At 45.7% G+C, this 26889-nt stretch overlaps 1 protein-coding gene across 1 annotated transcript; it reads left to right on the forward strand.

Moving 5' to 3' along the window:
- Window positions 1–10490: 10490 nt before the first annotated feature.
- LOC124182729 (segmentation protein Runt-like) lies at window positions 10491–13859 on the forward strand. The gene is made up of 4 exons (XM_046570344.1): window positions 10491–11229; window positions 11338–11451; window positions 12235–12342; window positions 12770–13859. The coding sequence occupies exons 1-4, from the start codon at window positions 10908–10910 to the stop codon at window positions 13165–13167; spliced, it is 942 nt and encodes a 313-aa protein (XP_046426300.1). The 5' UTR covers window positions 10491–10907; the 3' UTR covers window positions 13168–13859.
- Window positions 13860–26889: the final 13030 nt, after the last annotated feature.

Consider the following 26889-nt stretch of genomic DNA (forward strand, 5'->3'; position numbering starts at 1 on the left):
TTTAAAATGTCTTGAAAAAATCATGAGGGGGGGGAACGAAATCCATACCTGTAAGAACCCTGACTCGAAAATTACACGGCGGTGACATGATTTTTCCCCCCATCCTCCACTCTCCGCAACCCTGCGAATTCGGTTCCTCGGCTGGCTGGAGTGAAATGATTTCCTCAAATCCCCATCTCCTCTCTAACATTAATTGACAGATTTTGGCCACCACTCGGTTAGCCATAAGTAGTACGTAGGCATGCGTCGGAAACTCGCGGAATCACGAGTGAAAATCATAATCCGACAGCCGTTTCTAAATGCGATGAATGCCGGGCCATTCATTGCTCGAAAGTTCAAAGTATCCGATCGTAAATCCGGCCAGGCCGGGGGCAGTTTCGTTGAGCTTATAGCTGGTCGGCGACGGCGGCGTGGCGGCAGTAGGGAAATGAAAATAGTGGAAACGCGGTAACATCTGTCGAGTATCACTCCCTTTCGAGCCAGTGTGCGAGTTAAATCAGGTGAACAAACCCGACAAAGCAGTGCTCAATTTTTGCTCGCCGGTTGGCAACAATGGATTAAGTTACCCGTGTGGATAAGGAGAGAGGAAGACCGTAGCTGGTCGGATCCGTCGGTTGGTTCTCTTGCCAATCCTGCATATGCCTCTTTTTTGCCTTTTTTTTCTGCCCCGTGCCGCGCCTTCCGCTCAGGTTGACGTATTTTTCTCCTCCTCCTCCTTCTTCTTCTTCTTCCTCTGTATTTGCAGGGAAATCCTCGTTCAGCGACTGTTTGCCTACTTGAGGACGGTAAGCAGCTCTCCCATTGTGGTCTCGCCAAAAATGTAGTGTCTGTGTGCACGTATGTGCGATAATTCTTATTCGGCGGTAAAAGACTTCCAGATACGCTAACAACGTATAGCCGAGAACTCGTTCCTCGTTAGAGTTATCGAGCAAAGTATGTTATAACTGTAAACTACCAATGATTCGATTCCGTTTATTCCCTAGTCGTGAAAAGTGTTAAAAATTATTGTCAATTTACGAAATGAAGTTGCAAACTCACCAAACTCACAAATTCGGTGTAACGACGTAAATTACTATGTATTTGTCTTAAATTTACAATGAAAAACTTGTGATTTTACTAAAATTTATAGGAAAAACACAAGAAAGTGATTTTTAAAGCGAACAAACAGTAAATTTATGGTGAATTCATTGTTCCGTATCCGAATAAAACTTCCATTACAATGAAGGAAGTTTTATACAGAAACTTTTAACAGTGCGGTTCTAAACCGTTTGTGACGATTTTGATACCGCACTGACTGTGAATACCTACCGGGTAACCAATGACAACCCCGAGTCACGATGAAACGACGAAAGTATTGCCGAATTTGAAACGCCGCATGCACTGACCGAGAGGGCTTTCTGCAGGCTAATCCTGCGACCCTAATACCGCGAGGCTTACGAAGGGTCGCGGTAATTGTCGGGGCTAGTTGAACGTCGCAACGAGAGATGGCCCGGCGTGGCTAGATTCCGGTTTCTAGCCTCCGGGGTTCCATCATCGTCCCCCCAAAAAATTTCGCCCTTGCCTCCGTGCACGCTGTTGCCGAATAGAACCCGTTTAGACGAATCAGGTTCGAGAGCTTTCGTGTGGCGACGGGGATGTCGAATGCATGCCTTTGTGTAAAAGATTACCAAACGGAATAACAGAGTCCTTAGGTTTGGCCAAAGTATCAGTTTCTGCGCCACTCGAAATCGGATTCCGCCGCGGAGCGAGTCCTAAGAAAACAGAGCTTACACCGCATCTCGGGGACCAAACGGAACCCCTTTTCACCTTTCAACTCCGGCAAGTATTATTACCCCGATCACAAACATTCGAAAAGGCATATGTTTACACCGCTGTTTGACTGCGACTGCCGCCGCCTTCGGAAACTCGAAACTTTAAACTGTTTGGAAAAACGACTAGACGCTCAAAGCTCGCCATTCAATATACTTCGTAGGAGGGAGGATGACGGTGAATGGACATGTATCCGTTTGTTGAGACCTGAAAACAGATTTCTGAACAAAACTAAGACGCGGAGGAAATATTTGCAAACTCCGACTCTTCTTTCCGCGTCGTCACGTCGGATTAAAAAAACTGCCGGTACGGTATCTGGCTAAACCTTAAACAGACGCTGGGGAAGAAAAAGTGTAATGTGTATCAATTGAGCCTGGCTAAAAAATTCTGCCATGCTTAACGCGGTCGTAGAAATCAGGCTGAGAAGCTGGAAGGTCGTTTAGGTCTAGGATCTGGACGATTCGGTTGGTCTCCGCTCGCATCTGTTCTGTTTTTTCGAATTTATCCCGACTGGATACCCCGAACGCGACCCATACGATTAACACGTCAAAATTACAAAGTGTTCGCTGAGCCGTGGCAAGACCCATGGGAATCATTTTTTATTTCATTCTCTTCTCCTCTGCTTTTTTACTTCTTCCTTTTTTTTTTTTTTTTTTTCTTTTTTGGTCTCTCGTTGCGTTACGTCGGGAACCCCTCGGCCAGGAAACCCCCTCTGGTTATGTTTACACACACAAGCGTTTATCTACGGGACACCATAAAATAAAAGTAAATTGGTACGCTTTCGCGGTCTGGTTCTGGGCTCAGGTTTCCATTACAATGTGATGCGATTAGATGAGTTTGGTCTGAAAGTGAGGATTATGACACTTATCTCTATATATATATACATACATACCTAGGTGTATATATAATATACACACATATATAATTCGACAAGCATTAAACACATTGGGAGTCATAATATCTTAGACTAGTTTCCGGCGAAATCTGCAGGTTCATTAAAGTTTGTGCCTTAGACCGGGGCGTGCAATCAATAGTTTGAGAAGCGTTGAATTATATAACGGACAAGTACCTACCCCGTAGGACTTGGCTGCTATCCCGGCTACTTCTGGCACACCGGGGACATCAAATATGCAGCAGTCTTAGGGGTAGTTCCGATCTAGGGGTTAAAATGGAATTAACACCCCACACCGCCCCCGCGCTTTCCCACTTTGAAAGCGCCCTTACACCTCGTGTGATCATCATTGGACCGGATCTATCCAGCCAGGCCACCACACAGCCCACCGCCTCGACTACAACACATATGCACGCACGCGTGCGTCTGTCCGCCTGTCACGCCACGCGTTCGCCGTCATCTTCCTATACGGAGAACAACATTTCCCCGTAATCTAGGTTGTAGTCGGAGTACGGCCTGAAAGCATTCGCGAATTATGATCATCCCTTTCTCTCGTCGGAAACGCGGAGCGAGACGTCGCTCGTCTGCTCGACGTAGACGCGTCGGACTCGAGAAGCCCGTTTCCAACTTCGGGCGTCCTAATATCTCGTTTGAATATCTCCCTTAAGGTCAATTATTCCTCTATACGAATTCACGCCACTGGTAGGAAATACATCCGAGATGGCCAAGATGGCTACCGGAAATTGCTGGGTGACCTTACTTGGGCGAAGCGTATACCGGGTGCAGGTACTTTGTCCGCGGGGACGGCGTCCTCTTCCTCCTCCTCCTCCTCCTCCTCCTCGTCGTCGTCGTCTCGTCTCGCCCACCTCGGGACGACGGGGGCATTAATGAGGTAATAGTCCAGGACCTATCTTGGTTTGATGAGCCGTTCCGAATTACATTGTCTTGCTGATGACTCGGCTCTGTAAGGGGGTTAGAGAGGAGGCCGTTCGAGCCGGTGGATAACGCCGAAATACCATTTCGTCGTAAATCCGAGTGCTCGATACGAGGGACTGGCTGGCTCTTCGACTTCCGCAGCCGTCCAGGACCGAATCAAATCCTCGAGCAAGGCTGAATAAAGTTCTCAAAAACAACGAGGCGATTGTTTCTCCGCGACTCGCTCGTCGCGACGCCTGTTTTATTAGCGCGAAAGAAGCTTGGACCTGGAGACTCGAAGAAAAAAGTTGCGCTATCGCTGTAGGACTAATTTTTCAACAGACTCGCCGCTTTTCCTTCCACCCAATGGTTCCAAAGATACTTTTTAATATCCCTAGTGCCTCCGACAAAGACACCGTGCACGCGTGGTGCTTTTACCCGGCACCTCACCCTGCAGACGGTGGAGTCGAGCTTGATGGTGCAGCGGTGACGCTGTTTGCACGCGAAGTTTCGCTGAGGAGGAGGAGGACGATCGCCCAGCTGTCGTCGAATATGTGCTCGAAAGTACAGGAGCGCGATTCAGGAGCGAAACGAAAAGAGAAGACGCGTCGCACAGAGGTGAACACAGCGGGCGCATTGTGTGCGGTGAGCGAACCGGAAGCTACGCCATATTCCGTAGGCAGTCCCCGCTTCGCTTTTGTTTCCGCTTTCCTCTAACCCCCTCCCCCTCCTTTCACACCCTCGACTTCTTTGTCTCGTCTCGCGCGGTTCCCTATCCGCACGCAACCCCCGCATACCGACCTAGGTGAGAGGGACCTGTTAGCGCTGATGAGTTCCAACTTCCTGCGCCGGTCGGCACCGACGACCGCCGAGACCTCAGGTATAATTACACGGATACCCGACTTGATAAACGGAAGTAAGCGTTTCTAGAGCTCAGGCTTCGATCGTTTCACACCCGTTTACCTCATATTATACATTAAACATTACATGGTGTTGCGACTCAATGTCGTCAGTGGTAAGACTTTGGTCGCCGCGTATATTTTGCTTAGCAATTTTGAAATTATTCGTTCAAAATTCAAATCTTCGCATAACATATGCCCTAAATTATATATAGACAATTGTTCGAACAATGAGAAACCTCTGAAACGTGGACCGTTTTTGTACATGAATTATACAAACACTACGTTGATGTAAAACGATACAAACGAAAAAGAAAGAAAAAGCTTAAATTACCGCCGTTACAATTCTCTCGCGTGGATCAATTAGCATTGAGCCAAAACGTGCGTAGAAGCCATTTGACGGAGACGAGCGTCGGGGGTTCGGTTGACACGGGCGTCGACGTCGTCGTCGTTCTCAGACCTAAAAACTGTGTCGTCGCTAACGATGCCCCGAGGTCCCCGTGGCTCTGGAGGTCTGCAGAGGGCGAAGGGGGGGGCTTGGCAGCTCGGTGCTTGCGACATTCGTGCGGCTAAAATGTTCAATTAAGATTCGTCACGAAGGGTCGATTTTCCACACATGCCGGGGGGGGGGGGTGGAGGGAGGGGGGCACGATTTCGATCGCAACAACGCTGCAGTCGGCCAGCCTTGCGGAGTACGTGGACATTGCAGCCACCGAGGGGGGGCGGCGGTTCCTAACGCCTAGCTGACAATGCTAAGGGGCTGCAAGTATAATAATGCCTCGAGGCATCGATCATGCAGCCGCTACGTTCCTACCCGGTATATACCGAGGTACAGTGCCGTTCGAAAGTGCGACGCGTAGCGATTCCGACGCGAATCCAAAAAAGGGCCCGTTTTCACGGGATCTTTCAAGCCTACAGCAACGTTAGCCACGCCGGCACGAGATATTGATGCGAAAAATTCGTCCAGCCGAGCTGGAAAATTTTCCTATATTGCTAGCGAGCTGCGGGGGGGGGGGGGGGGGGGAGTGGGTGGGGGGTTAGATTTTCGAGGGATACTGTACGCCCGTTCGAAGAGGGGGGTTCGGGGTGGGGGGGAATATACGCGAGTAGGGTGCGTCGAGCACATGTGACGCCTGATTCATATACAGACTGCTACGAAATCAATTTGTAATCTTGACTCGGATTAAGGACACGCGGGACGTGGTTATTGGGAAAACAGAATGAAGGCTGCAGGCTCGTCTAGAGCTGGGCTAGGGTGGATCCCCCCCCCCCCCCCCCCCCCCGCCCTTCCCCCCGCGACGATGTAGCGCAGCTCATACGGGGGCTGATTTTGTTTTTCTTTCCTGTTTTATTTATTTTTTTTTTTGTTTTGTTTTGTCATTCTCCACAATGATCAGCCTAGGAAATTTATCCGAAATATTCGCCTCGTCACACCCCCGCATCGCATACCTCGTGTCATGTTCGACGAGGGGCGGCCCCGTTGTCGAGGATCCTGTCAACCGAGTTTGGGGCTTAAAGTTCCTGAGGGAGTGAAAGGGGAGAGATAAAGGGTGCGAAAATATTAACATCGGTACAACAGCACGCGTCGACGACAATAATATAGAACCGGCGTTAATTGCCGAATCTATTCCGACCCCTCCTTCGCATACGTCGTCGACCTGTGTAAACAGCGTCAATAGATCATTCCAGACACTCTACCCCTGTATCTTCGAGCGTTCCCGTACAATGACGGGAGTGGTTCACAGTATTACACAAATTAGAATGAAGGTTGAAGGATTGAACAGTCCAAATCGAGAGAAACCTGGATCACCGCTTTCTTCAATCTTATATTCGATTTGATTTCTACTCCACTTTCGTTCTCGATGGTTGCAGATGCACGATTTCTTATGGGCGCGAGGAGGGGACGAGACGAAGACGCAGAGGGTGAGAAAAAGAAACAGGGTTAATCCAGCGTTAATCCCCAAAAGTTGTGAAAACATCCTTTAGGGTTGGCTAAGTGCGTGAAAGTAAGGAAATTATGGACACCACAGTAGTCCTGCAATTTTTCCGACCTTGGGGTCGCGTGGTCAGCTGATCCTAGTAAGTATATACTTCCCTCGGGAGGTATGAACCAAGGCACAATGGGACGTTGTAATAGTGAAATTTTTCAGGCCCTACCTAGCCTCTAGACAATACCGGACAACTTTCTAAGAAATAAACCCGTGCGGTCTTTACAGTGTCCCGCACCAGGCAGGTCAGCAAAAGGTGGACCTGGAATCGGCAGGGGCAGCCTCTGACCTACATTCTCGGCCTCGGAGAATCTCCGTGACACAATTATACCGTTTATGCCTACGCAAAGAGCTTCGGCAAACACGCGCGAGGGCTACTGGAATGAATTACATTACAGTTGCAGCCGGGTAGGAATTTCATGCAGGCAAATCGGAAGACGAAGGAAGCGAAGAGACGGCGACTTTCACTTTTCTTTCTTGCAATTTTGTCGATCAAAGAACGGGGGTGTTGGAATCGACGCAAGAGAGAATGATAAAACTCATTTTGTCCATGCAGGGAGAGGATGAATAAGGCTTCCACAGTTCGTACGGTTTTCACCCGTTAAAGGCAACCGATTTGTGGAATTTGACCATAAATTAGTCTCACTGTGCAAACGCGACACGGTGACCTACAAAGGGTTGAGAGACGGACGAACCGATGGACAGGCTGAAAAGCGGTGGGTTGGTCGGCTTGCACCAGATCCCAATATCGATTCAAATTTATTGACTGTCCTCTCTGCCCAACGTACAATACCGACTTCGGTTCGAAGCGTCGGGCAGAAATCTCCCTTTGCAATTTCAGCGCCAAAGGGTTGAATTATGGTGAATCGGAGCGATTCTTCTACGCGAAAATCGGCAAAACCGGACCACTGCCAGTCCGATAAATCACCGTTCACCCGTGGAACACATCGGTGCTCAAGTCTTCGCCGAGGCAACATGTGCATACGTGTGATGTATAATATGGTTTACAGGTACCGGTTGCAGCCCCTGCCGACTATCCCTCTGACTGCCTGTCCGAATGTTTTGCCAACTCGCGGATATCTCCCCGTATATACGTGTTTCCGTGTAAATATCATATTATTATTCCCGGTCGTACGATTTCCTGCGTACCGCGTGAGAGGGGTTGAAAAAGAATTTCAGATTTTTTTAAGTTCCGGTAGCAGCTGCAGCAGCTCGAAGATTCGCGAGGAGAGGGGTAATCGGAAACGAATGAAACGTTTTTAATTACCGGTTCGATCGAATGTCTGCAATCGCGATTCGCTATTTTTAAAACCGGTTCGCATTGCTGGCTCATACTCCGAATCTTGGAATAATGATCAAGCAGCTCTGAGAATAACTCGAAGCGATGAACGGCGAGAAGCAATCGAGACATATATCCTTGGCATCCGAATTGCATTTGATAGCAAACAAAACACAGCTGTTGCCGCGTCCGTAAGACGAGGTAGTAAAACTTTGACGTACGAGACGTTGTCCGTGTAGGTGCAACCAACACCCGGATCACCCGAGGCTTTATATTTCGTTCAAGAATCCATCAACAGTCCCACGAATTAATGGGCGGTATACGACGGTAAAAGACACCGAGATGTAAACCCGACGTCTGTGGTGCCGCCTCTTGTGTACCCGCGGAGAGAGTGAGGAAACGCATCGATTCAACCAAATATATACCCTGCTCGAAAAACGCTAATGAAAGCAAGCGTGGGACTCGTGACAGACCGATTAAAAATTGAACGTAACTCGAAATTCCCTCCGCCGTAGCCGCGCGATGAAACAACAAGGGCTGTGCAAATGATCAATCGTCAAACTGGCACCAAAATTGCAAACGCTTAGCTTTCAATGCTGGGATACTTTTTCGCTCATTCGTATTTACGTACATTTGTTGTATACGTTAGGGTGGTTCAAAATGAAAAATTTTTTTCTTTTGTCTTTCGTTCTTATCCCATCAAATTTTAGTGATTTATGGTAAAAAGTTGCTCCGAAAACATGAGCACTCTTGCTCAAGTCTAACAGATTGCCGTTTAATTTTTATTTCCCATTCGTTTGGCATGGGAAAATTTCCCTTTTCGTTAAAACTTGAAATACTTATGAGCTGTTTAATATTCTTTAAATTCGTGTACAGATTCTTGAAGTTAATTCTTCAAGCTTTCCAAACCTCTGTAATGAAGCATAGTTATCTGTTGAATTGTGAGGTGGATAAGTCACTTCTTGGATCCGATATAGCTAATAATAAGAAAGCATTTATTGTATACTGGTTTCTACATAACTATCATTGTAACACACCGTGGTCTTTCATTCCCAACACCGCGGCGAGGAGAAAAAGAAAAAAAAGTCGTGTGCGATGAAACCTCGTGTGCCATCTAACGAGTTCTCTTCCGAAAGACAAATGTGAGCATACACGCACTCATCATATCATCATTAGAAAACACCTTACAGTCATCTGAAAAGTACCAAATTTTACCGATAAGGAAAAAATCGGTTCGAATAATGATAACTATGCTTATTCGTAGAAGTTTGAAAAGTCGAAGAATCAGCTTCAAAGATTTATATACGAATTTAAATAATATGGAATAGTGTACTAATATTTTAACTATCAACGAAAACGATCTTTTTTTCTATCGATGACTAACATTTGAGGAGATTGGAGGGAAAAAAAACCTTTTTTTACCACCCTAATATACATACATACACCAATTCGCACATCGTCGATTTATCGATTCTGCATCACTCTACTGGTAAGCTAGCTTCGTTTGATTGACGTACACATGTATTTGCGTATTTTAGGGTGAGTTATGTAGGGCTTCGTATTTGTTTACAAACCTGGTAAATATTATTCTTATCATCAGAAAAATTTTACGCTTCACTTCATCCGGTAGTACAATGAATTTGTATTCCCTTTCGAAGGTTGGTTGAAAAAATGAAAAAAAATAAAAAAAAAAATGTATCAGCCTTCGATCTCACTTTGGATGTGAAATATTTACAAGTGGTTTGGTGATTGGTTTGAAATATTGAGAAAACAGGTAGAATTCATTGTTTGATATGTCGGTTTGGTGAAATGCTATTGCACAATTGCTCGCAGGATATGTGATTTTGGAAACCGATTTACACAGAGTTCTGGAGCAAAATGAAACAAAGAAAAATGACGACCAGTAAATTGCGCATATTTACACGATTTTAAGGTGTAAAAGAATTTGCTCGTCTCCATACAGATGAAAATACTTTTGATTCTGGTTTCGAATACTAAAAACGAAAAGATCGAGTTGCTATCCGATGTAGGATTGACTGTACGATAACCATAAGCTTGGATGCGAAAAAAAATGCAGCGAAACAGAATCTTGGGTAATTCGAGAAACTAGACAAATTTGTAAACGGGGTTTTTAAATAATTTTATTGTTCGATCTCAAAAACGACACTGGATCGGCGTGGATCGCAGACCGCACAAATCCACCAGTAAAAAATTGCGAAGACTCGACTCGTGCCGATCGAGCGGTACGTGACTAAGTTAAATCCGATTGAAACTAGACGAAGAAAATCGGTGAAAACGTGGTCGGTTCCGAAGGCCTCGGAACAGCGGCTCGTACGCGTATCCCGAGCGTCGGTGTATCAGTCACGAGGTATTTACACGCACGGGCACACATCCAGGGACGGATAAACGTCGGTGCCCTTAACGAGTAAACATTATACCTGGCCGGGTGTCGCGTGGATGGACTGACGGATGGGTGGGTGGACGCGGGCGTGTGTGGGTGTCGAGGCGATACCTCCTCGAGGGTGGCGGGATCGCGGCTTCCGTGTGGGTGTCGCGGTCGAGTGTTGGTGCGCGAGCGTTGAGGCTAGAATAAGGTAGGCTCGGGTGTAAGGAGCGCCGCGTTCGTGTCGACGGCGCCCCCGAGCAGGCAGGCAGGCAGGCAGGCAGCAACCCCTAAGCCTGGTTAGGGGCGAAGGCGGCGAGCCGCGGCCGCCACAACACGACCGCCGTCCTCATTGGTCGACGCGCGCGTCTGGGAGGGGCTCGGGAAAAATTGGAGGGGAGAAAAATCCCCTCTAAATAGCTCTCCGTCAAGCGGTGAAAAACTAGAATCCGCTGAACCGGCATCGAGAACGCGTCGCCGACGTCTTCGCACCGTCCCGATCCATCCGCGTTACGCTTGAGGAGAATTATTTGCGATACGATTCGTGTGTCGTAGAAGTTTCGAGTACGTCAGTGAACGGTTTTGCAATCCGGGAAGTGTGACCGTTGTTTGTGAAGTGCTCGGCGATAAACGCTGGTTAAAAACGCACGGAGATATTGGAGTACACGTAACGACAAGAGGAACGAGACAAGGCTTCGGACTGTCGCGTTACTCGGATAACGCCTGAAATTTTTCAAGGAAAATGCATCTGCCGGACGGTCCCATCGGGATGGATAACTTCGGCGCTATTCACGACACCCTCAGGGCCTGTCACGGGGACCTGGTGCAGACCGGAAGTCCGGCGATTCTCTGCAGCGCCCTGCCGACTCACTGGAGGTCGAACAAGTCTCTTCCAGTCGCGTTCAAGGTGGTCGCTCTCGACGACGTGGTCGACGGTACGATGGTCACAATCCGTGCCGGAAACGACGAGTACTGTACCGGTGAAATGAGGAACTACACGGCGGAGATGAAGAACCAAGTTGCCAAGTTCAACGACCTCAGATTCGTCGGTCGCAGCGGAAGAGGTGCGCTGCTCGTCCCTTCCTCGGATTCTTTGTTTTCGTTTCTCCGTTTCTCCGCCTCGATTATTTCAATGCGGCTAACGGAAACCGCCCTCCTTTTTATGCTTTCAGGAAAGTTGTTCTCCCTAACGATCCAGATCAACACGGTACCCCTCCAAGTCGCTACGTACACCAAGGCGATCAAGGTCACCGTCGACGGACCCCGGGAACCTAGATCAAAGTCGAGTGAGTACGAGGTACAAATTGGGCAATAATCGTGTCGTCCGGTTCCTCGAGGCGATCGCTAAAGCTCCGGAGGACCGGGAGTCGCTCTACGCGGTTCTTCCCGGCTTCTCGAGACCTCAAAACCGCGCCGTGGTCGCCGCGGTGGCCCGAGCCGAGTTGGCAGCCGTTCAACTTTCGCCGTCGAGGCGACGCGGCTGTTTTTTCAAGCCGGATAACGGGATTGGCCGGGGCCAACTAATCCCGCGTGTTTATTGGTCGCCCAGGGACGCGGGGGCGCCGGAAAACGAAGCGGCGTCAAAGAGGCCGCCGCGTTTCACCGTCGGAGTTGTTTGTTTATTCGGCTGCATATGGTTCATCCCCGCGGCACATATGCGTCGCTTCCTCGACGATACTCCTCGCGTAAACATTTCCAAGCAGAAGCGCTGCGCCGTGTCGAATCGAGTCGAGACGAGTCGGGCGATAATGACGATCCTCCCGCCGAGACCGAGACTTATTATTCCATTAATCGCGTTTATCGCGATGCGGCCTGTGTTCCCCACGCGGTTCACGAATTTTTATTCGAATCGTGGCTTCTACCGATACCGGACCGATAACACGCCCCGCGTCATCTTCTTTGAATCCGCTGCTGTTCGCGTTGATCGCTTCTCTGGCTCATCCGAATTCACCCTATTTATAAACTCCGATCTTCTTCTACGTCGACCAAAGGTTACGCAACGCGTGCCTAAACAATCGATAAATTTAATTTCAAAAACTGACCCAGAAATCCTCCTTTTGTGCTTATAGATTACCAGTACGGACCCGGATTCTCGGGACTTGGACTCCTGAATCCTTGGCTGGACGCCGCTTATCTAGGACACGCTTGGCACATGCCGCATCCGGCGCTCGTCAAAGGTGAGAAAAGTTGCTTTTTTTTTTCTTCTTTTTATTTTTTTTTTTTTTATTCCACCACGTAACGCGCAGCGAAATCCGCGATTCCTCTTAGCTCTGGCTGTTGCGGCAGACGAGAAGAACGGTCGTCGCATTGTTTCGATATATCGATCGTGTTACGTCACAGGATGATTCATTCCCCGGTGTACATGCCAGGCACAGGACCTAGGGGGAGTCTGCGTGCAACCCTCTAGTTTCCCACCCCCTCTCAGCCCTCGGAATAATAATGCAAGTTGGTCCCCTCGTATCGTCTTCGCTGCACTTTCTCTCTGCTCGTCGAGGATCAAAATTCGTCATCGTGTGAACGATTCTCGGGATCTTCACATCGACAGCGGTTGCCTAATTACGCACCGACACGCAGGATTTCATCCCAAGATTTTTTACCTTTCAGGATCTCTGCCGCTGCCAACTCCGAACATGTTCTTTCCGACCTTCACGCCCTCCGTGCCAACGTCCGCCTATCCATTTCCGGAACCGATGAAGTATCCGGAATACGCGACGCTCCCGAAGATCAAGGCGTCCTCGACACCGCCGAGGAGTCCCAGCGACAGCGGCAGCGAAGCGGAGGAAGTTAGAAGCGCCTTCGTACCGATTCGTCTCAGCACCCTGAACCAGTCGCCGCCGGTCGTTCCTGCGACGACGCCTGCGATGCCGAAGAAACCAACGGAGGGAGTCAGGAACGAATTGAAGGCCCCGAAGACCCTGATATCCCAGAGATCGCCGAAGAGTCCTTCCCAGACGAAAATCACCTCGCCGGCACCGGCGAAACCAGTCTGGAGGCCGTATTAAAAGCCGGATCATTATCGCCAAGATAGGATTACCTGGATCAGAAGAAGATGAACTTCGAGAGTAAAAGATTGAATTTAACCTAAGACGATGTGAGCTGGAAGCTCGCGGATTCGGATTCGAGGATCGTCGCGTAGTTCGCCTGCTTCCCGGTCATTGGATTATAAAATACTCGAAACCGAGGCAAATCGCTCGGTCAAACAATAATCCGTCGTAAAAGTTACGAAGGGGAAAAAACTTTGGCCATAGGATCAACGGATTTTACAAAGTTGCACGTGAAATTTCTTGTAAATTAACCTACCTTAAACGCCTAATTATACAAATATATATATATATACACACGATTGTAAATAGCATTGAAAGAATCAAGAGACCGGTTGGTAAAAGACGAAGAAGAAAGAGTATGAAAAAGAAGGTAGTGTGCAAAGATTGCACGTGTGAAAAACAAAAAAACAAAAAAATTTCGACACACTGTTAACATTGTCCTTCGGCGAAATGGGGAAAAAATCGATCTACGCGTAAAATAATTCTATCACGAACAGGATATACATAATGCGCGATAATATAGAGCTAGTGTAAATAAGAGCTGTATATAATTGGACAATAACAGGATTACGTAGTGGGAAGAAAAAAAAGAGAATGAGGTAGAAAAGTTTAAAAAAAAAAAAAAAAACAAATAGACAAATACACAAACAGAGATGAACATATTTATAACAAGCAAATTTTAATTTTTGCGATGTATTCGTGACCAGGGAAGTAGATTGAATCATGTTTAGTCGAATTCCGGGCAATATTGTAATTAATTTATTTGGTTAGGAAACCACATATTTTCGACGTTTCGGCCGGGCCCCGCCGACCATATTCAGGAAAATTGACAACCAGTGCCTGCTTAGGTGCTATCGGTGCGGCATTTTATTTTTTGGACTTCCGTCCAAAATGCGGACCGGAATTGATCGGAATTCGACTAAACATGATTCAATATATATTTAATGTAAATAGTAGGTATAAAATTATATATAGTGACGGAGTTCGTGAAATGAGAGATAAAAGTTGAAAATTAAATATGAAACAACAATTCTTTAAAAAAAACAATGAATCACCCGTGTTATATTTTGCCATTCGTTCATCGAAATCCGTAATTCCCCGACCCCGACCCGATATTTTATAAAAAGTAAGCAGTTTATCCCACGTTTTTCGGAAAATCTTCGTCATCCGCAGATTTAATTTCGATCGGCGGAGTTTTCGCGTTGCCGTTATTCCGTGGCACCGCGTTGGGCTGCTGGATCGGCCGTGAAAGATCACGCAGAGAAGGACCATTCGTCATAGGACAAGCTGCAGGGGGATTTTTACCAACCCATACATATTCGCGCGTGTGTATGTACATTGTATGCGTAAATATTTTTTCCTTTTCGCTCTCTCTATCTCCGTCGTTGTGATTTAAATCTGAATGGATGTACGGTAGGTACGGTATGGTAGGTTCGAGACCGGCGTATGGGTTCCCATAAAGGAAGGGCTTGATCTGGCATGGGGCAATAAGGGGAGTGCGTGAGATCTATATTAGTATATACGCCGCGCGGCACGCAGCCCGAGGGTTCTCAAATACGAAATTCTACTTCACTCGGAACAGTTGGCCGTAAGAATATTCCTCGATTCGTCGGACGCGTGACGGCTCGGCTGTCTATCCGTCGACTCTAACTCGACTTGAGACACATTTTTTACGCACGGATCAAACTTGAGACCCGATTCTATGGTCTGGAGTTTTCACCTATCGCCTTCGAACTGAAACCGAATGCGAAAGCTGGAACTTAAATCGCAATCAAAATTTTGGTCGATTTTTATCTCGTCGTTGGATTTTCTTTGATTTCCAGTGCACCGATTGATTCTCGATGGTTTTCTAACATTATTGGCGATATTTAGCGGTTTGCGGATTGTCTGGAATCATTCGAAATGAATTTGGTACAAATCACTTGATGAAGTGGAAATCAATGAGAGCCCATGACAAGACGGAAGTCGGTAGACTGGCAATGAATTTAAACCACTCGGCGTTTACCTCAGAACTTACAAACGTGATTTCCGTTATTTCCAACCCGTCATCTATAGTATTTGCAATGATTTTCATTGAATTCAGTTATCTCGATCGATCCTTCCTTGTTTCAAAGAACATTTCAGTCGTTCAAGTTCTTTTGGTCTGAAATTTAATTTCCAAGAGTTAAATTTATGACTTCCTTGAGCGAACGGCCCCTCGAAAAGTATCGAGAAGACGCTGATTTCGGTTCGGAACGAATTCCTTTCCTCTTAATGTAAAAAAAAATTGAACAATCGTTACAACACTTGCGACTCGAGGGAACAATATCAATTGTCAAGAAAAGAAACAATTATTCCTCTCGATCCGCGAAACTGAGTCAAAGCAGAGGAAGGGAGGAACTTTATGCAGAGGGAATTCCAATCGAGTGGGTACAATTTCTGACAATCTTACCGAGACGCCCGCTTTCGAGGGAGGAAAGCTATAGATCTGAGTACCGGCTTGAGCGAGATCCTCTCAAATTATGAGAATACCTAAGTGCACTCTACACTGCAGGATTATATTCGGATAAATATATAATAACCCACGTCAATTTGATTCGTTGACGATTTCAGTTGTACAATACATTACATATATTTTATACAATGAATTTTTCTATTCTTTCATGGAAAATTGAAAGTAAATCAGCTCTTCAGTCAGTCCGGTCTTAATTGAACAAAGCTTTGACCATTAGACGGGTAGTTGTCGAAGCGTCCTCTCAACTCCCGGCAACTTGACCAAAATGTTCTCAACTTACGTCACAGAGATATTTAATTTCAACTTGTTAACCAGCTAACGTATTCTATACCTATATACGCATCATTGCTGCAGAAAATGATGCAATTTTCTGTTTTCCCTTATAACGACCAGGTAGAAGATTTTCTTGAAATGATTTATTCGAGAATAATTTGACGCTCCTTTTGTTTTCACGCGAGTGTTCGAAGGAATTTACGGCTGATAAAGATAACGGCATATTTGCGTGCAAATATAAACGGAACTGTACATAAATAACACCTCTGTTGTAAAAACGGCGGCGCACGAACCGCGTTCCATCGCCTTCTGCTGACGTTGAATAGACAACGGAATCAAGCAGCCGTGAACCGGAATCGCGGGATGCCTGGCCGTCGATGGGACGTGTGCAAGGAAGGGAAAATCCCGAAATTCCCACAGCGTGCGCGTGCATATAGGGCATAGAATGCGCGAGCACATACGGACGTGTTATATACTATAAATTCGAGCGTACGAGGTCCGTTCGACTGTGAACTACCCTGCTAACTAATGTTTGCTCAAAAAATCAACCCATAACTTTGTTACCAGGACTCGTGAAATGTTGTCGCGTTATATGTGTTTCGCATACCTGTTTCACTGCGCCCCGTAACAATGCGCGACGCGAGAACCGAACGAAACGACGTATTATGCAGCCATAGGTACACTATATCTGCCAGCGCGCGGATAATTTTCAATTTATCGTAACAATGCGAAATAAAAAATGCCTCGAAGCACTTTTTTTTCATTATTGGTCCCGAAAAACTAATCAAGGAGAATCAAATGTCTCTGCGTTGTGGAGAATATTTTAAGCTGATTCAAATGTCTCTAATTTTAATTTTCAAACCTCATGATCCGGTTAACTTGCTTGGAAAAAACAAAACTTAATGACGTCACCTGCCTCGACAACCTTTTCCTTTAAAATTTTTTTAGAAAATTTGTAACAGGACGATCAGTCATGGTAAGACTGCGTCAAGTGTCCCTGGGGTAGAAAAAAAGGCGTGATTTTTAACACGGGTATCGATTTCACAACATCGACGAGACGTTGAAATTAGTGCGACGAATCAGTTACGGGTGCAGGGAGTTAGGAGAATCGTCGAGTCAGGGGCGTGCACCTGTGTGCCCTGGTCTTAATTTGGATGTGGCATGACGCACGGAGTTGCGTACGGGGCCCGAGGATGCAAACAATTCTCCATAGGTGTGCGGACACACACCAATGCTCGCGATATACGCGCAGATTCGTAGGTACAGGGGACCGCGTAGCTCGGCAGTACAACGCGAAGGGTAAAAGGGCGGAGGGGGAGGGAGTCGGCGGTAGCTGGAGGGTCCTAGAGTTAGGCAATCAGCGTTGATGAGGGGTGAACGGGGTGGGGAACCGGTGCTCGGACAATTAGTAAGCGGCCCTGAGCCGTCGGACGTAGAGGAGGAAGGCTGCGTCGGGGGGATGAGGACGGGAACCGTGTGTCCGTATGCCTACACCTACTCGTATTTAACAAACGCTAGAGGCACTTCGTCGGCGAAGTGTGTCGCCGCGGAGGGCCAACTTCTGATTGGGCTCGGGACGAAGCTTTATCGCGAGAGGCCGGCGAGCAACGGCCCCAATAAGAAGCCGAGGGCCGCGAGATCGTCTCCGAGGAGGCGAGAGCAGAGCCAGCCCCCCTCCTCTTTCCGCAACCCGGAGCTCGGTAATCGCTCGAGTCGTAGCCGAGCAAAGTCGAGATACATTTAAATAAATACACTGAGAATCGATGAATGGTAACGAGCCGGCTGAATGCCTCGCATTGGGATGCAAAGATGCTCGTTAAGTCTGTTCGGTCGGCTGGATGCTGCCGCGCTGCTTTCGACGCGAATCTCAAGGACGCGGGCCGGACTTGCCGTTATTGCGTTACGTCTCGTGCAGTAAGCTCTCGCCTTTCTACGGGAAAATTTCAACCCTCCGTTCGCGCGAGAGCTTGTTATTACGCTTAAGCTTTCCGCGGCATTTCTGTATGAACATTTTTTCAATGTAATTATTCCGAAAGCCGCCGTCGACGCCAATTTCAACCAGATGCGGACTTCGTTTCTACGCGCCAGCTTCCGAGCCCTTGTATAAGAGCGTTAATTTGACTGGAATTATTATTCCCGTCTCGAGTTTCGCGGTGGCCGCAAATCATCGAGCTACTCACCGCTACGCGTTACATCTTTCTCGTTTCTGCGTTAGAACAAAAATTGCAGGCGCGTTACAGAGTGTAGAATTCTCGATCGACTGCAGCCGCATTCGGAACGTATACCTTGTACCTACGTTCGGCTGAAACGAGAATAACCGTGAGTTTCAATTTTATCCAACGCCGTAAAAGCTAATAAACCGCAAAAATCCTGCACCATGTTTGTAAAACCACACAGCAGTAGGTATGCGGCGTTTGTCGTTCGTACGGCTAAACAGATATGGCTGGTGGAAGTTGGGCTGTACAGTTTCGCAGTAAGCAGATATGGTTATGGGGTCGGCGAGGCGGTATGGCACCTAGAACAGACCGGGCCTCCGCTTTACGAGAACAATTTGATTTCAGGCATTGATTTTACGATAGGGTTTCGCATCCCTTGCGAAAGCCACTCGGCCATTCTTCGTCCGGTTTTATTTGAGGTAAAAGTTGTGGTTGTTGCATGGAAAGTGAAATAAAATTTTAGCAGTCTACAATCCCGGGAACCGAATGTTTTAGGCCCGAACTTCTACTCGCCAGGTATAGAGGTACCAATTTCAATTTTCCCCGCACTTTGACCGGGCGAGGAGAGTCCAAAGTCTCGTGCAAAACTGGATTCCGGGTCGAAACGGGAACTGAGATTACCCAGTCCAGTTTTGATTCTGCGGCCTAGCTCGCGGTCGCGATCTGCGGGTTCTTAGCGGTCAACCGGCCGACTCGACCGGTCCGGTTCACCACCCGGAAGTTCCGGCTCTCGAAACCCGTCCTCTCGATTAACGCTCACTTTTACCCGCCATCTTTCCCCTGAATTCAATCGAGGGAGCGACCATTGATTTTTTTATACGCAAAGAACGATGTGATATATGCGCAAAAATGAAGGAATTTTCCACGGTAAAATTGCACGCTTTTCATGAAATAGGAAACATGTCGTAATCATTTAACTTATTCACGATACGTACGAATATGCGAAAATTACGAGAGCAGTGTGCTTCGCCGTGCGATGCATGCTCGTGTTTTCTTTCACCCTGTCCCTACTATTCCTCGTTCTATATTGCTTCGATTGGCTAATAGCGGCCGAGCGATCCGACCGAGGGCAGTGCTGCAGAACTCATCACCCAAGAGGAAGTGGACAAGTCGGAATAATTTCCTTACACCGTCACCGTCGTCTGTCCTGGGTAACGGCTGGCCAATGCAGCCCAATATCGAAATGCGAACTGCTCTGCCCCCTCAGCGATTGACCAATTTATCCAATCGATCGATCGGCTTTGAAGCGAAGATGTGATTTCGCCTGCTGGGAAAATGGAAACGAGGAATTGTAAGTTACGGTTTTTGATTGGTCGGCAGCGAGGTTTATTTTTCACTCTTTTTTTGCCAGTGTTGATTGCTCTGACGAACGTACGGAAGTTTTCATTGAATTTTGAGCTGGAATGCGAGCAGCGTTTAAGGCCTGAAAACGGTAAATCACTCATTTTGTTCGATCTTGGCCGCAGGGGTATTAAATTCTTTGGAGAAAAAATAGGAAAGCAAAAACGTGAACCGTTGTAACTGTTTTTAGTACAAAAAAAAAGGGCTGGATGCAAAGTAGACAGAAATACACGGGCTGTGCCGTTTTTCCACCGAATAAAAAATATTACAGGAACAAACCAGCGAAAAGCTGTATATAATAGAAATATATGCATAGATACTGGTATGCAATAACCACAGAACGGAGTCTAGATCACCGTAAGGGGCCCGGGGTAGTAGGAATGTGGAAAACCGAAACCAAAGATTCAAGGTTAGGTCGTAAAAGTAAAAGGGATTTTCTTTTGGTCCGACGTTCGTAAGGAAGCAAATGAATCAGGCAAACAGAGCCCAGCTAAATTTGCGAACAGTAAAACATTTTCTAAGAAAGCTGCGAAGCCTGCGGTTGTAATGAAGCCAATAAAACCGTGCCAACCGGGAATGCACTACCTCATTTCACCGATTCTCAAGCACGTTTCCCAGGAGACTTTTTCCTTCTTCCCCAGGCTACGAATTTCCGACTTTTCCGAAGAGTTTACAGCGGGAAAACGCCGTAAAATTCATGCAAGGATCGAATCTCGGTACGCGGCTCGGTCAAGGCCCTCTAGAGAAATTTAAGAGAAAATAATGTGCAACAATTTCACGATCTACGTGATTATAATGTATAATCAATGTACACGCGTATATCAATGTGCCCAAACTGAAAATTCGTCACAGGGTTCAGTTTAGCTGTTGTCACACAGTGCGCAGCTATTTTCGGTATTTTTTTCTCTCCTTTTTGCAGATTTCATAGAGACACGCGTGTGTGAAACGTGCGGATATCCACATGTATGGTGTACGAAAATCGATATAATCTTACACAATAGATGTTGCAAAAATTATGGATAGGCGATAGGTCCTGCACGGCACTCCGGGAGAATGTCTCATCCATTTAGGTCCGTCACACGTGACTGGGTGGGGTGAGTCTGATCTAAGGGTTCTACATGGGAACAGAGGTTCTCATGTAGATCACGGCGGAGATTGCTCCTTCCTTGCGCACCCTTCGCTACCCAAACACCCTGCGGACTTTACGATCGCGAAGCTGAGCTCGCGCCTCGATTTTCCAAAAGTAAACAAAATGCTTCGCTTTGGCAAAGGCGTTTAAGGTATCGGGTCGTTTGCAGAATCAGGTGGTGTCAATGTGGTGAGATTATTCCCACTAATTTGTTATTCCGGTTTGTTTGAGGATGGAACGAAGCTTTGCGAAGGACGTCGAGGATGACTTTAACCTTATGAACAAGGAAAAAGAATGTCGCATCGATACGGAAGATGAGAAAACGCCTCGAAATCTAATCAAACTTCGAGGATAAAAATACGAACGGTACGGTAAACGGTGTTCGTTTATTTATTTATTCATTCGGCGTTGTACAAAAGTGACGGTCTATTGGCCCAATAAACGAAATGTGATACAGTTCTCATCGTATTATCGATTATTCGCACGTAGTGTTCGGTGCAGCGTGCGGCAAGCAGCGGTCCAGGTCCCCTCGTTCCCTCGTCCCCACGGCTTGTGCACCCTTACATACGCGCACGGACAAAAGTGGCGCAGTGTTCGATGCCCCTCGCCATTTGGGGGTAACCACCCCGGCCTCCACATCCTCCAGATTCTCCGGTCCCGCAAGGGGTACGCCACGACAACCCCCTGGGTAACCCCGACCGACCCCTCAAAATCAACCGCCCCTTCCCTTATGCTATTCTGTATGCGGTATTAGCATGGGGTGCCTTCAGCCCAAAGAGTTTCCTTCTCTGAGTCACGATGCCCGATCAACTATTGTCCAATCTCGCCGAGGCCCGCTCTGCTCTTGTACAACGCGTTAGCTTGCCGCTCACCCCGACATCCCGAGTCTCCGAGGGACTCCTCTACCTGTCAGCGCCTTTCGACCTATCCCCTGTGCGTCTTTCGAACACGTCAAATGCTTCGTGCTCTCTTCGTTCGCGCCACGGGGCTTCGGGGTTAAGGGTTCTATCATTTAGCAGCACGTGAGCATACCTCGAACACTTTATCGGGGCACAGTTTGGACAGTTTCACTCGATGTCAATATCGGCGATTACTATGGGTCGTTTTATTTGCGAAGTCTTATTGTACCTTCAGATTATTCACTCTCAAAATTACGCCAACTATCGAGTACAGAGTCTGTTTCAAAGATGACGAAACAATTTTTCTCCTCAATTGCTTCGATTTCGGCTGCACGTTTACTAAAAATCGTATAATTCAAGCACGGCCTGACGTTGTGCAAAAAAAAATAAAAAATTGTCCAAGAGTCAACGCGTTGACCATAAAAAAATCTTTGTGGAGCACCGATTCAGAATACAACATTGAAACGTATAGATATCCGGTGAAGTGAGAAAGGGTATAATATGTAGATCGGTTCAAAAATCGTTTGACGCGTTATTTATTCTGTCTCGCTTTACAACAAGCCAAATATTGACCTAACAATCCTTCCTGGATGTGACGTGACGTGACATCCTTCTTCACCTCGTGACATAAAGTAGTGGGGTTCGAATGGTTGATGCGATGGGGAATGGCGAGGGGGTGCGCAAGGGAAGGGGGAGGAGGAGGCTAAGCATTTAACAGGAGCGCATACAAACGTATCAAAAGCCCTAAGCCCCACCCTCTCCGCTTTGCTTGTGCTTACTAAAGTTTGAAACACAATCATGTCCATACCAGGTCGAATATATGGGGACGCCTCTGTCCGCGATCTACGCGACATAATGTATGCGACACGCATGTGTGCGACATGGGGTTCTTTGTTCGGGGGGCGGGCTAACACCATTATCTAATACTCCACGGTCTCCATATGCGGTGCCCCAGCTATAGCCCACTGAAGAAGGGGGCCTCGCGCTTCTGTGCGAACTCGAGGTAGAACAAGTATTGTCCATTTGCTCCCGAGCCCCGGGAGTAGGACTCGAAGAGTTGGGACGATCGTCGAAAGTGAGCTGCAAGTTTTCCCGTGCCAAGTGAAACCTGAAAATTCCCCGGTATCCAAGGGCCGCGACTTATCATCGCAGTGAGCGTTTCGTCAACCTTCATAAATGATTTGGGGGGAAATTCCCACGGGATGTAATAACGAAGCCCATTTGTAGCGGGTCGCAGTGGTTTGAGAACAATGTGAACTACAAATAGGTATAATATCCAAGGCGGTTGAACGGTTAACGACAAATTAATCCTCGGGCAGTCACTCCCTAGAAATATGAATGATGACCGTAAACCAAAATTCTCTGGAAATACCCTTGCGCTTTGAAATGCTGGGGGGAGAACAAAAGGCTTGGGTGAACCACATGCTGGTAAGCCTCGGTTAAGAAGCTGGTAATTGTCCACATCGGACATCAATATACCGCAAAATTAATCCGCCGAAGTGTCTAAATATTTAGACAAGTACGACGTCACCGAGGCAATCCCTTTGACCGCCGACTATAATAGGTTCTGAGTAAGAATTTCTTCTCTGCATGCACGATGTAAGGAGACTGTAGTGTGTAGATGTTTATATTTACCCCTTTCAATCCTTCGCTTCCGATGAGAAGCCCGTAAGACAGCAATGCCGTCTAATAAATGAGATGCGGGTGTGCAAATCATTAATCTACGAGAGAATTTTTGTTCAAATTTACATTTTCTCTATAATAGGTTCTCTTTGAATCTGAAATGAATTAGAGACCCCGACCAATCACCAATACGTACAGGTGGTCTCATGGTGCGATGACTATTGTTTATTGTTAATTCGATTATCGGTTCGGGTATCGGTGCTGACGTTATCGTCCCTGACACTGGAACAGCTAGAAAAGAAAGGGGGACGTTAACCGTTTGATTCGACCCGCACGGAAGGAGTTCAAACTAAAATTCTACCATTTTTAGGAATTATTGCTACCTTGGACGGGGAAAGAAATGCGCCGAGATTGATATGAATATTTGTCCAGAGGAGTGGAGCAATGAAGAAAGAAAGAGATACGCGCCACAGTATGGCGGTGCCAGTATTACCTGAACGGCAGAAATGTCGTGTCTTTGTAAGCGGATTGCACTTTGAGCCATAAAATGGGCGAACCCTTTGTCAGGTATACCAAATAAGTATACCTACCCTAATTAATTAGCCTTGTTTCAAACTTTTGTGCTAACTATACCAAAGGTGGTTGAGCACACCAAAATGAATAGGACATGCATACGGTGTTCGGAGTGAAGTTTTCACGCGTGACCAGAAGACTTCGAGGGTGGTAGGTTCGATAAAAGTATTTGGAAAGTTCGTCAAAAGTAGGCTCCTCGTCGTAAAGCGAGTCGACCAAAACACGCGGTGCACGTTTAAAAGACCGGAGTTGAGGTGATGGGGGAAAAATAAGGCCCGTAACCAATCGCGGCTGGACCCCGTGACACGTTTCGTTGACCTAAAATTAGCCGTTGTTCACGCCGTTGCACCAGCAGCTCGTCAGCTCGGCGGAAGGCTGGAAAGCTCGCCAAAGACCAAATCGAATCGGGGTGAAATATTTTTCGCGTGTGGCGAATGCCTTACCTGCCCGGGGTCCGATTGAATCGTCACTTTTGTTGCCCTCCGTACAACCCAGACTTATGGGTACACACTGTAACGGTTTTTTTTTTTTTGAGGTTCAACCGGTACGTTTTGATTTTATGTTATATTAGAAATCTAGATATCTTCAATAAACAAAATACATTAAATCAGGAGGAAACAATGTAGAACACAGATTTATTGAGTTTTGGTATAACCTTTTAAAAGAACAGGCAATCATAGAAAATCTCATTCACTCTTTCATTCACACGTTAAAATTACTCAATGCGATTACCGACGTTTTGTATATAATTATTCTGGTAAAATTTTTGTACCATATTAACGAAAGACTGGCTCTCTTTTCCTTTATGCTTCAAATTTAAAAATGATTCTAGTGAAAGAATGAATCTACTGACAAAGGACTCTAAATTATGGTGAGATTACAATAAAGTTAACAGACGAAAATATAAAATACTGACTTAAGAAGGCTATTACAGATTTGTGGCACAATCCACCTACAAATCAGTAATGAAAAGATGACTTAGCTCGGAATATCTCTGATGAAGAGAGGTGGCCTAACGGCTCCGTAGATGATCATGGATGTTGAAGTTCTTTGATATTCCTTTTATAGAATCGGTCTTCACCGATTATACTGCGTGGTCGTTCGTCGATCAGATATTTGGATTTGTTCTTTAGGCTCACAGGTTGTTTTGTTTTCCCAAATGTTAACGAAATTATAAGAATGTGAATATGACAGGACTAGTCTTTATATCGACCGTTCGCTTCGACCCCGGCTCGCAGAGAGAGAGAGTTACACTTATTTCACCGGATAGGTGATCTTGACCGACGTGACACCTAGAGTTAAGCGTTTGCCCTTTATTTTGAAACGTTGTATGTGCTTAAGGCGCGTACATACGAATTACTTTATATTCTATGTGACTCGCATGTAATATCGTTACATCACCCCCCCCATTTTCGAGATTGTTGTGAGAACGAAAATATCGAAAATTACTCGTTATCCTATATTTGCAGTAAAATCTAAAAACCTCTCTTTAAATTACTTCTTACTTATCAATCATTCAATCCATTCATCCTTCATCATTCATCATTAAAATTATCATTTTAAAATCTAATCACATTTTCTTTTAGCAAACATTTTGTTTAACTGGACTTACATCTAAAAAATTCTATAATCTATGCATGTTGGACTTATTAGAACATTTGAAGGATTCATGACGAGTTTTTTGTGAATTTTCATTACAAAAAATTATCTGTTATTTAGCACTTGGATTTGTGGGCTGATAATATTTGCGTAAACTCACACGATTGAAAGTTCCCAAGTTTTTGTTTTTATTTTTTGTATCTATTAAATTATATGCATTTTCATTAACTTTTTTGTTTATTTTGTACGGACCTTTAAACAAATGGAAGAATTTGTGTGTTAATTTATCGATAGCGGAGGATGGATATGGTACACGTAGTAAAACTAGATCTCCTTCATTTAAAATTACAGTTGAAATTGATTTTTGATTCCGGCTTCTATATTCAAAATTTTTCTTCAAGTTTTCTTTGGCTAACAATATTTTAATATCGTGACTATTTTCAATTCTGTCTGGAAATTTTACAATTTTTGTTAATTCATCATGCGCTGTTTTATTAAAATGAAGTTCGTATGGAATAAAACCGGTGCTATGGTGTGTTGTTAAATTTAATAATTTTTCGATTTCTTTGACATATTTTGCCCATCTAGTATGCTTATCATTGCAGAAGGTACGGAAAAATCTCCCCAGTTCTCTCATCACTCGTTCAGTAGGATTGGATTGTGGGTGTCTAATTGATGAATAGCAAACTTCTACTCCTTGTTTTTCTAATTCGACTTTCCATCTAGCAGCTGTGAATTGAGTTCCATTGTCGGATAGCAATCTTTTTGGTTTTCCTACGTTTTTAAAGTACTCGTTGATTATTTTATTTAATGCTATTGTTGTAGTAGCTCGTTTTATGGGGTATAACGTAACTAGTTTTGAAAATGCATCTATTGCAACTAACAAATATTGGACTCCCCCAATAGATCTCGGCAGAGGGCCATAGAAGTCAATTGTAGTCAATTCGTTCGGGTGATCAGCTGTTACCTGCTTGTACTTTCCTTGCATGCTGTAGGATAATGCCTTTGTTCTTTGACATGTGTCACATGCTTGAATACGTTTTTTGATACCTTCTCTCATTTTTCGCCAGTAATAATATCTGTTAATATATTGGTATGTTTTATATACACCCATATGACCTATTTTTTCATGTACAGAAATTACGAGTAAATCTACTATACTTTGTGGGATTACTACTCGCCAATTTTGATCGAATTTACTTTTATAAAACAACAAGTCTTCATGTACTTTGTAACAACCATCAGATGAATCTGTATTGCATTTATTTATGATATTTTTCAATTCCTCATCTTTTATTTGCAATTGTTTTAAATTTTTCAGGTTTCTTATCAACGTTGGATTCATTTTAATAGTTTGAGATGCGATTTTGTTTAGCTCGAGTTCTACATTATCTACTAGCAGTTGGTTTATTTTTGCTATTAGTAACTTGTTACGTTCGTTTGTACTTTGTTTCCCGTTGATATTTCGGCTGAAAAAATCTGCCACCACATTATCTTTTCCTTTGCAATGCTTGACTGTGAATGTGTACTGTT

Source organism: Neodiprion fabricii, chromosome 1 (genome assembly GCF_021155785.1).
Source record: "Neodiprion fabricii isolate iyNeoFabr1 chromosome 1, iyNeoFabr1.1, whole genome shotgun sequence".
Classification (NCBI taxonomy): Eukaryota; Metazoa; Arthropoda; class Insecta; order Hymenoptera; family Diprionidae; genus Neodiprion; species Neodiprion fabricii.

Bases quoted from the DNA above. Each gene is read 5' to 3' on its own strand.
- LOC124182729 (XM_046570344.1), top strand. From the start codon at position 10,908: ATGCATCTGCCGGACGGTCCCATCGGGATGGATAACTTCGGCGCTATT. The intron at 11,452-12,234 runs GTGAGTACGAGG...TTGTGCTTATAG, and splicing joins GGAACCTAGATCAAAGTCGA to ATTACCAGTACGGACCCGGA. The intron at 12,343-12,769 runs GTGAGAAAAGTT...TTTACCTTTCAG, and splicing joins GCATCCGGCGCTCGTCAAAG to GATCTCTGCCGCTGCCAACT.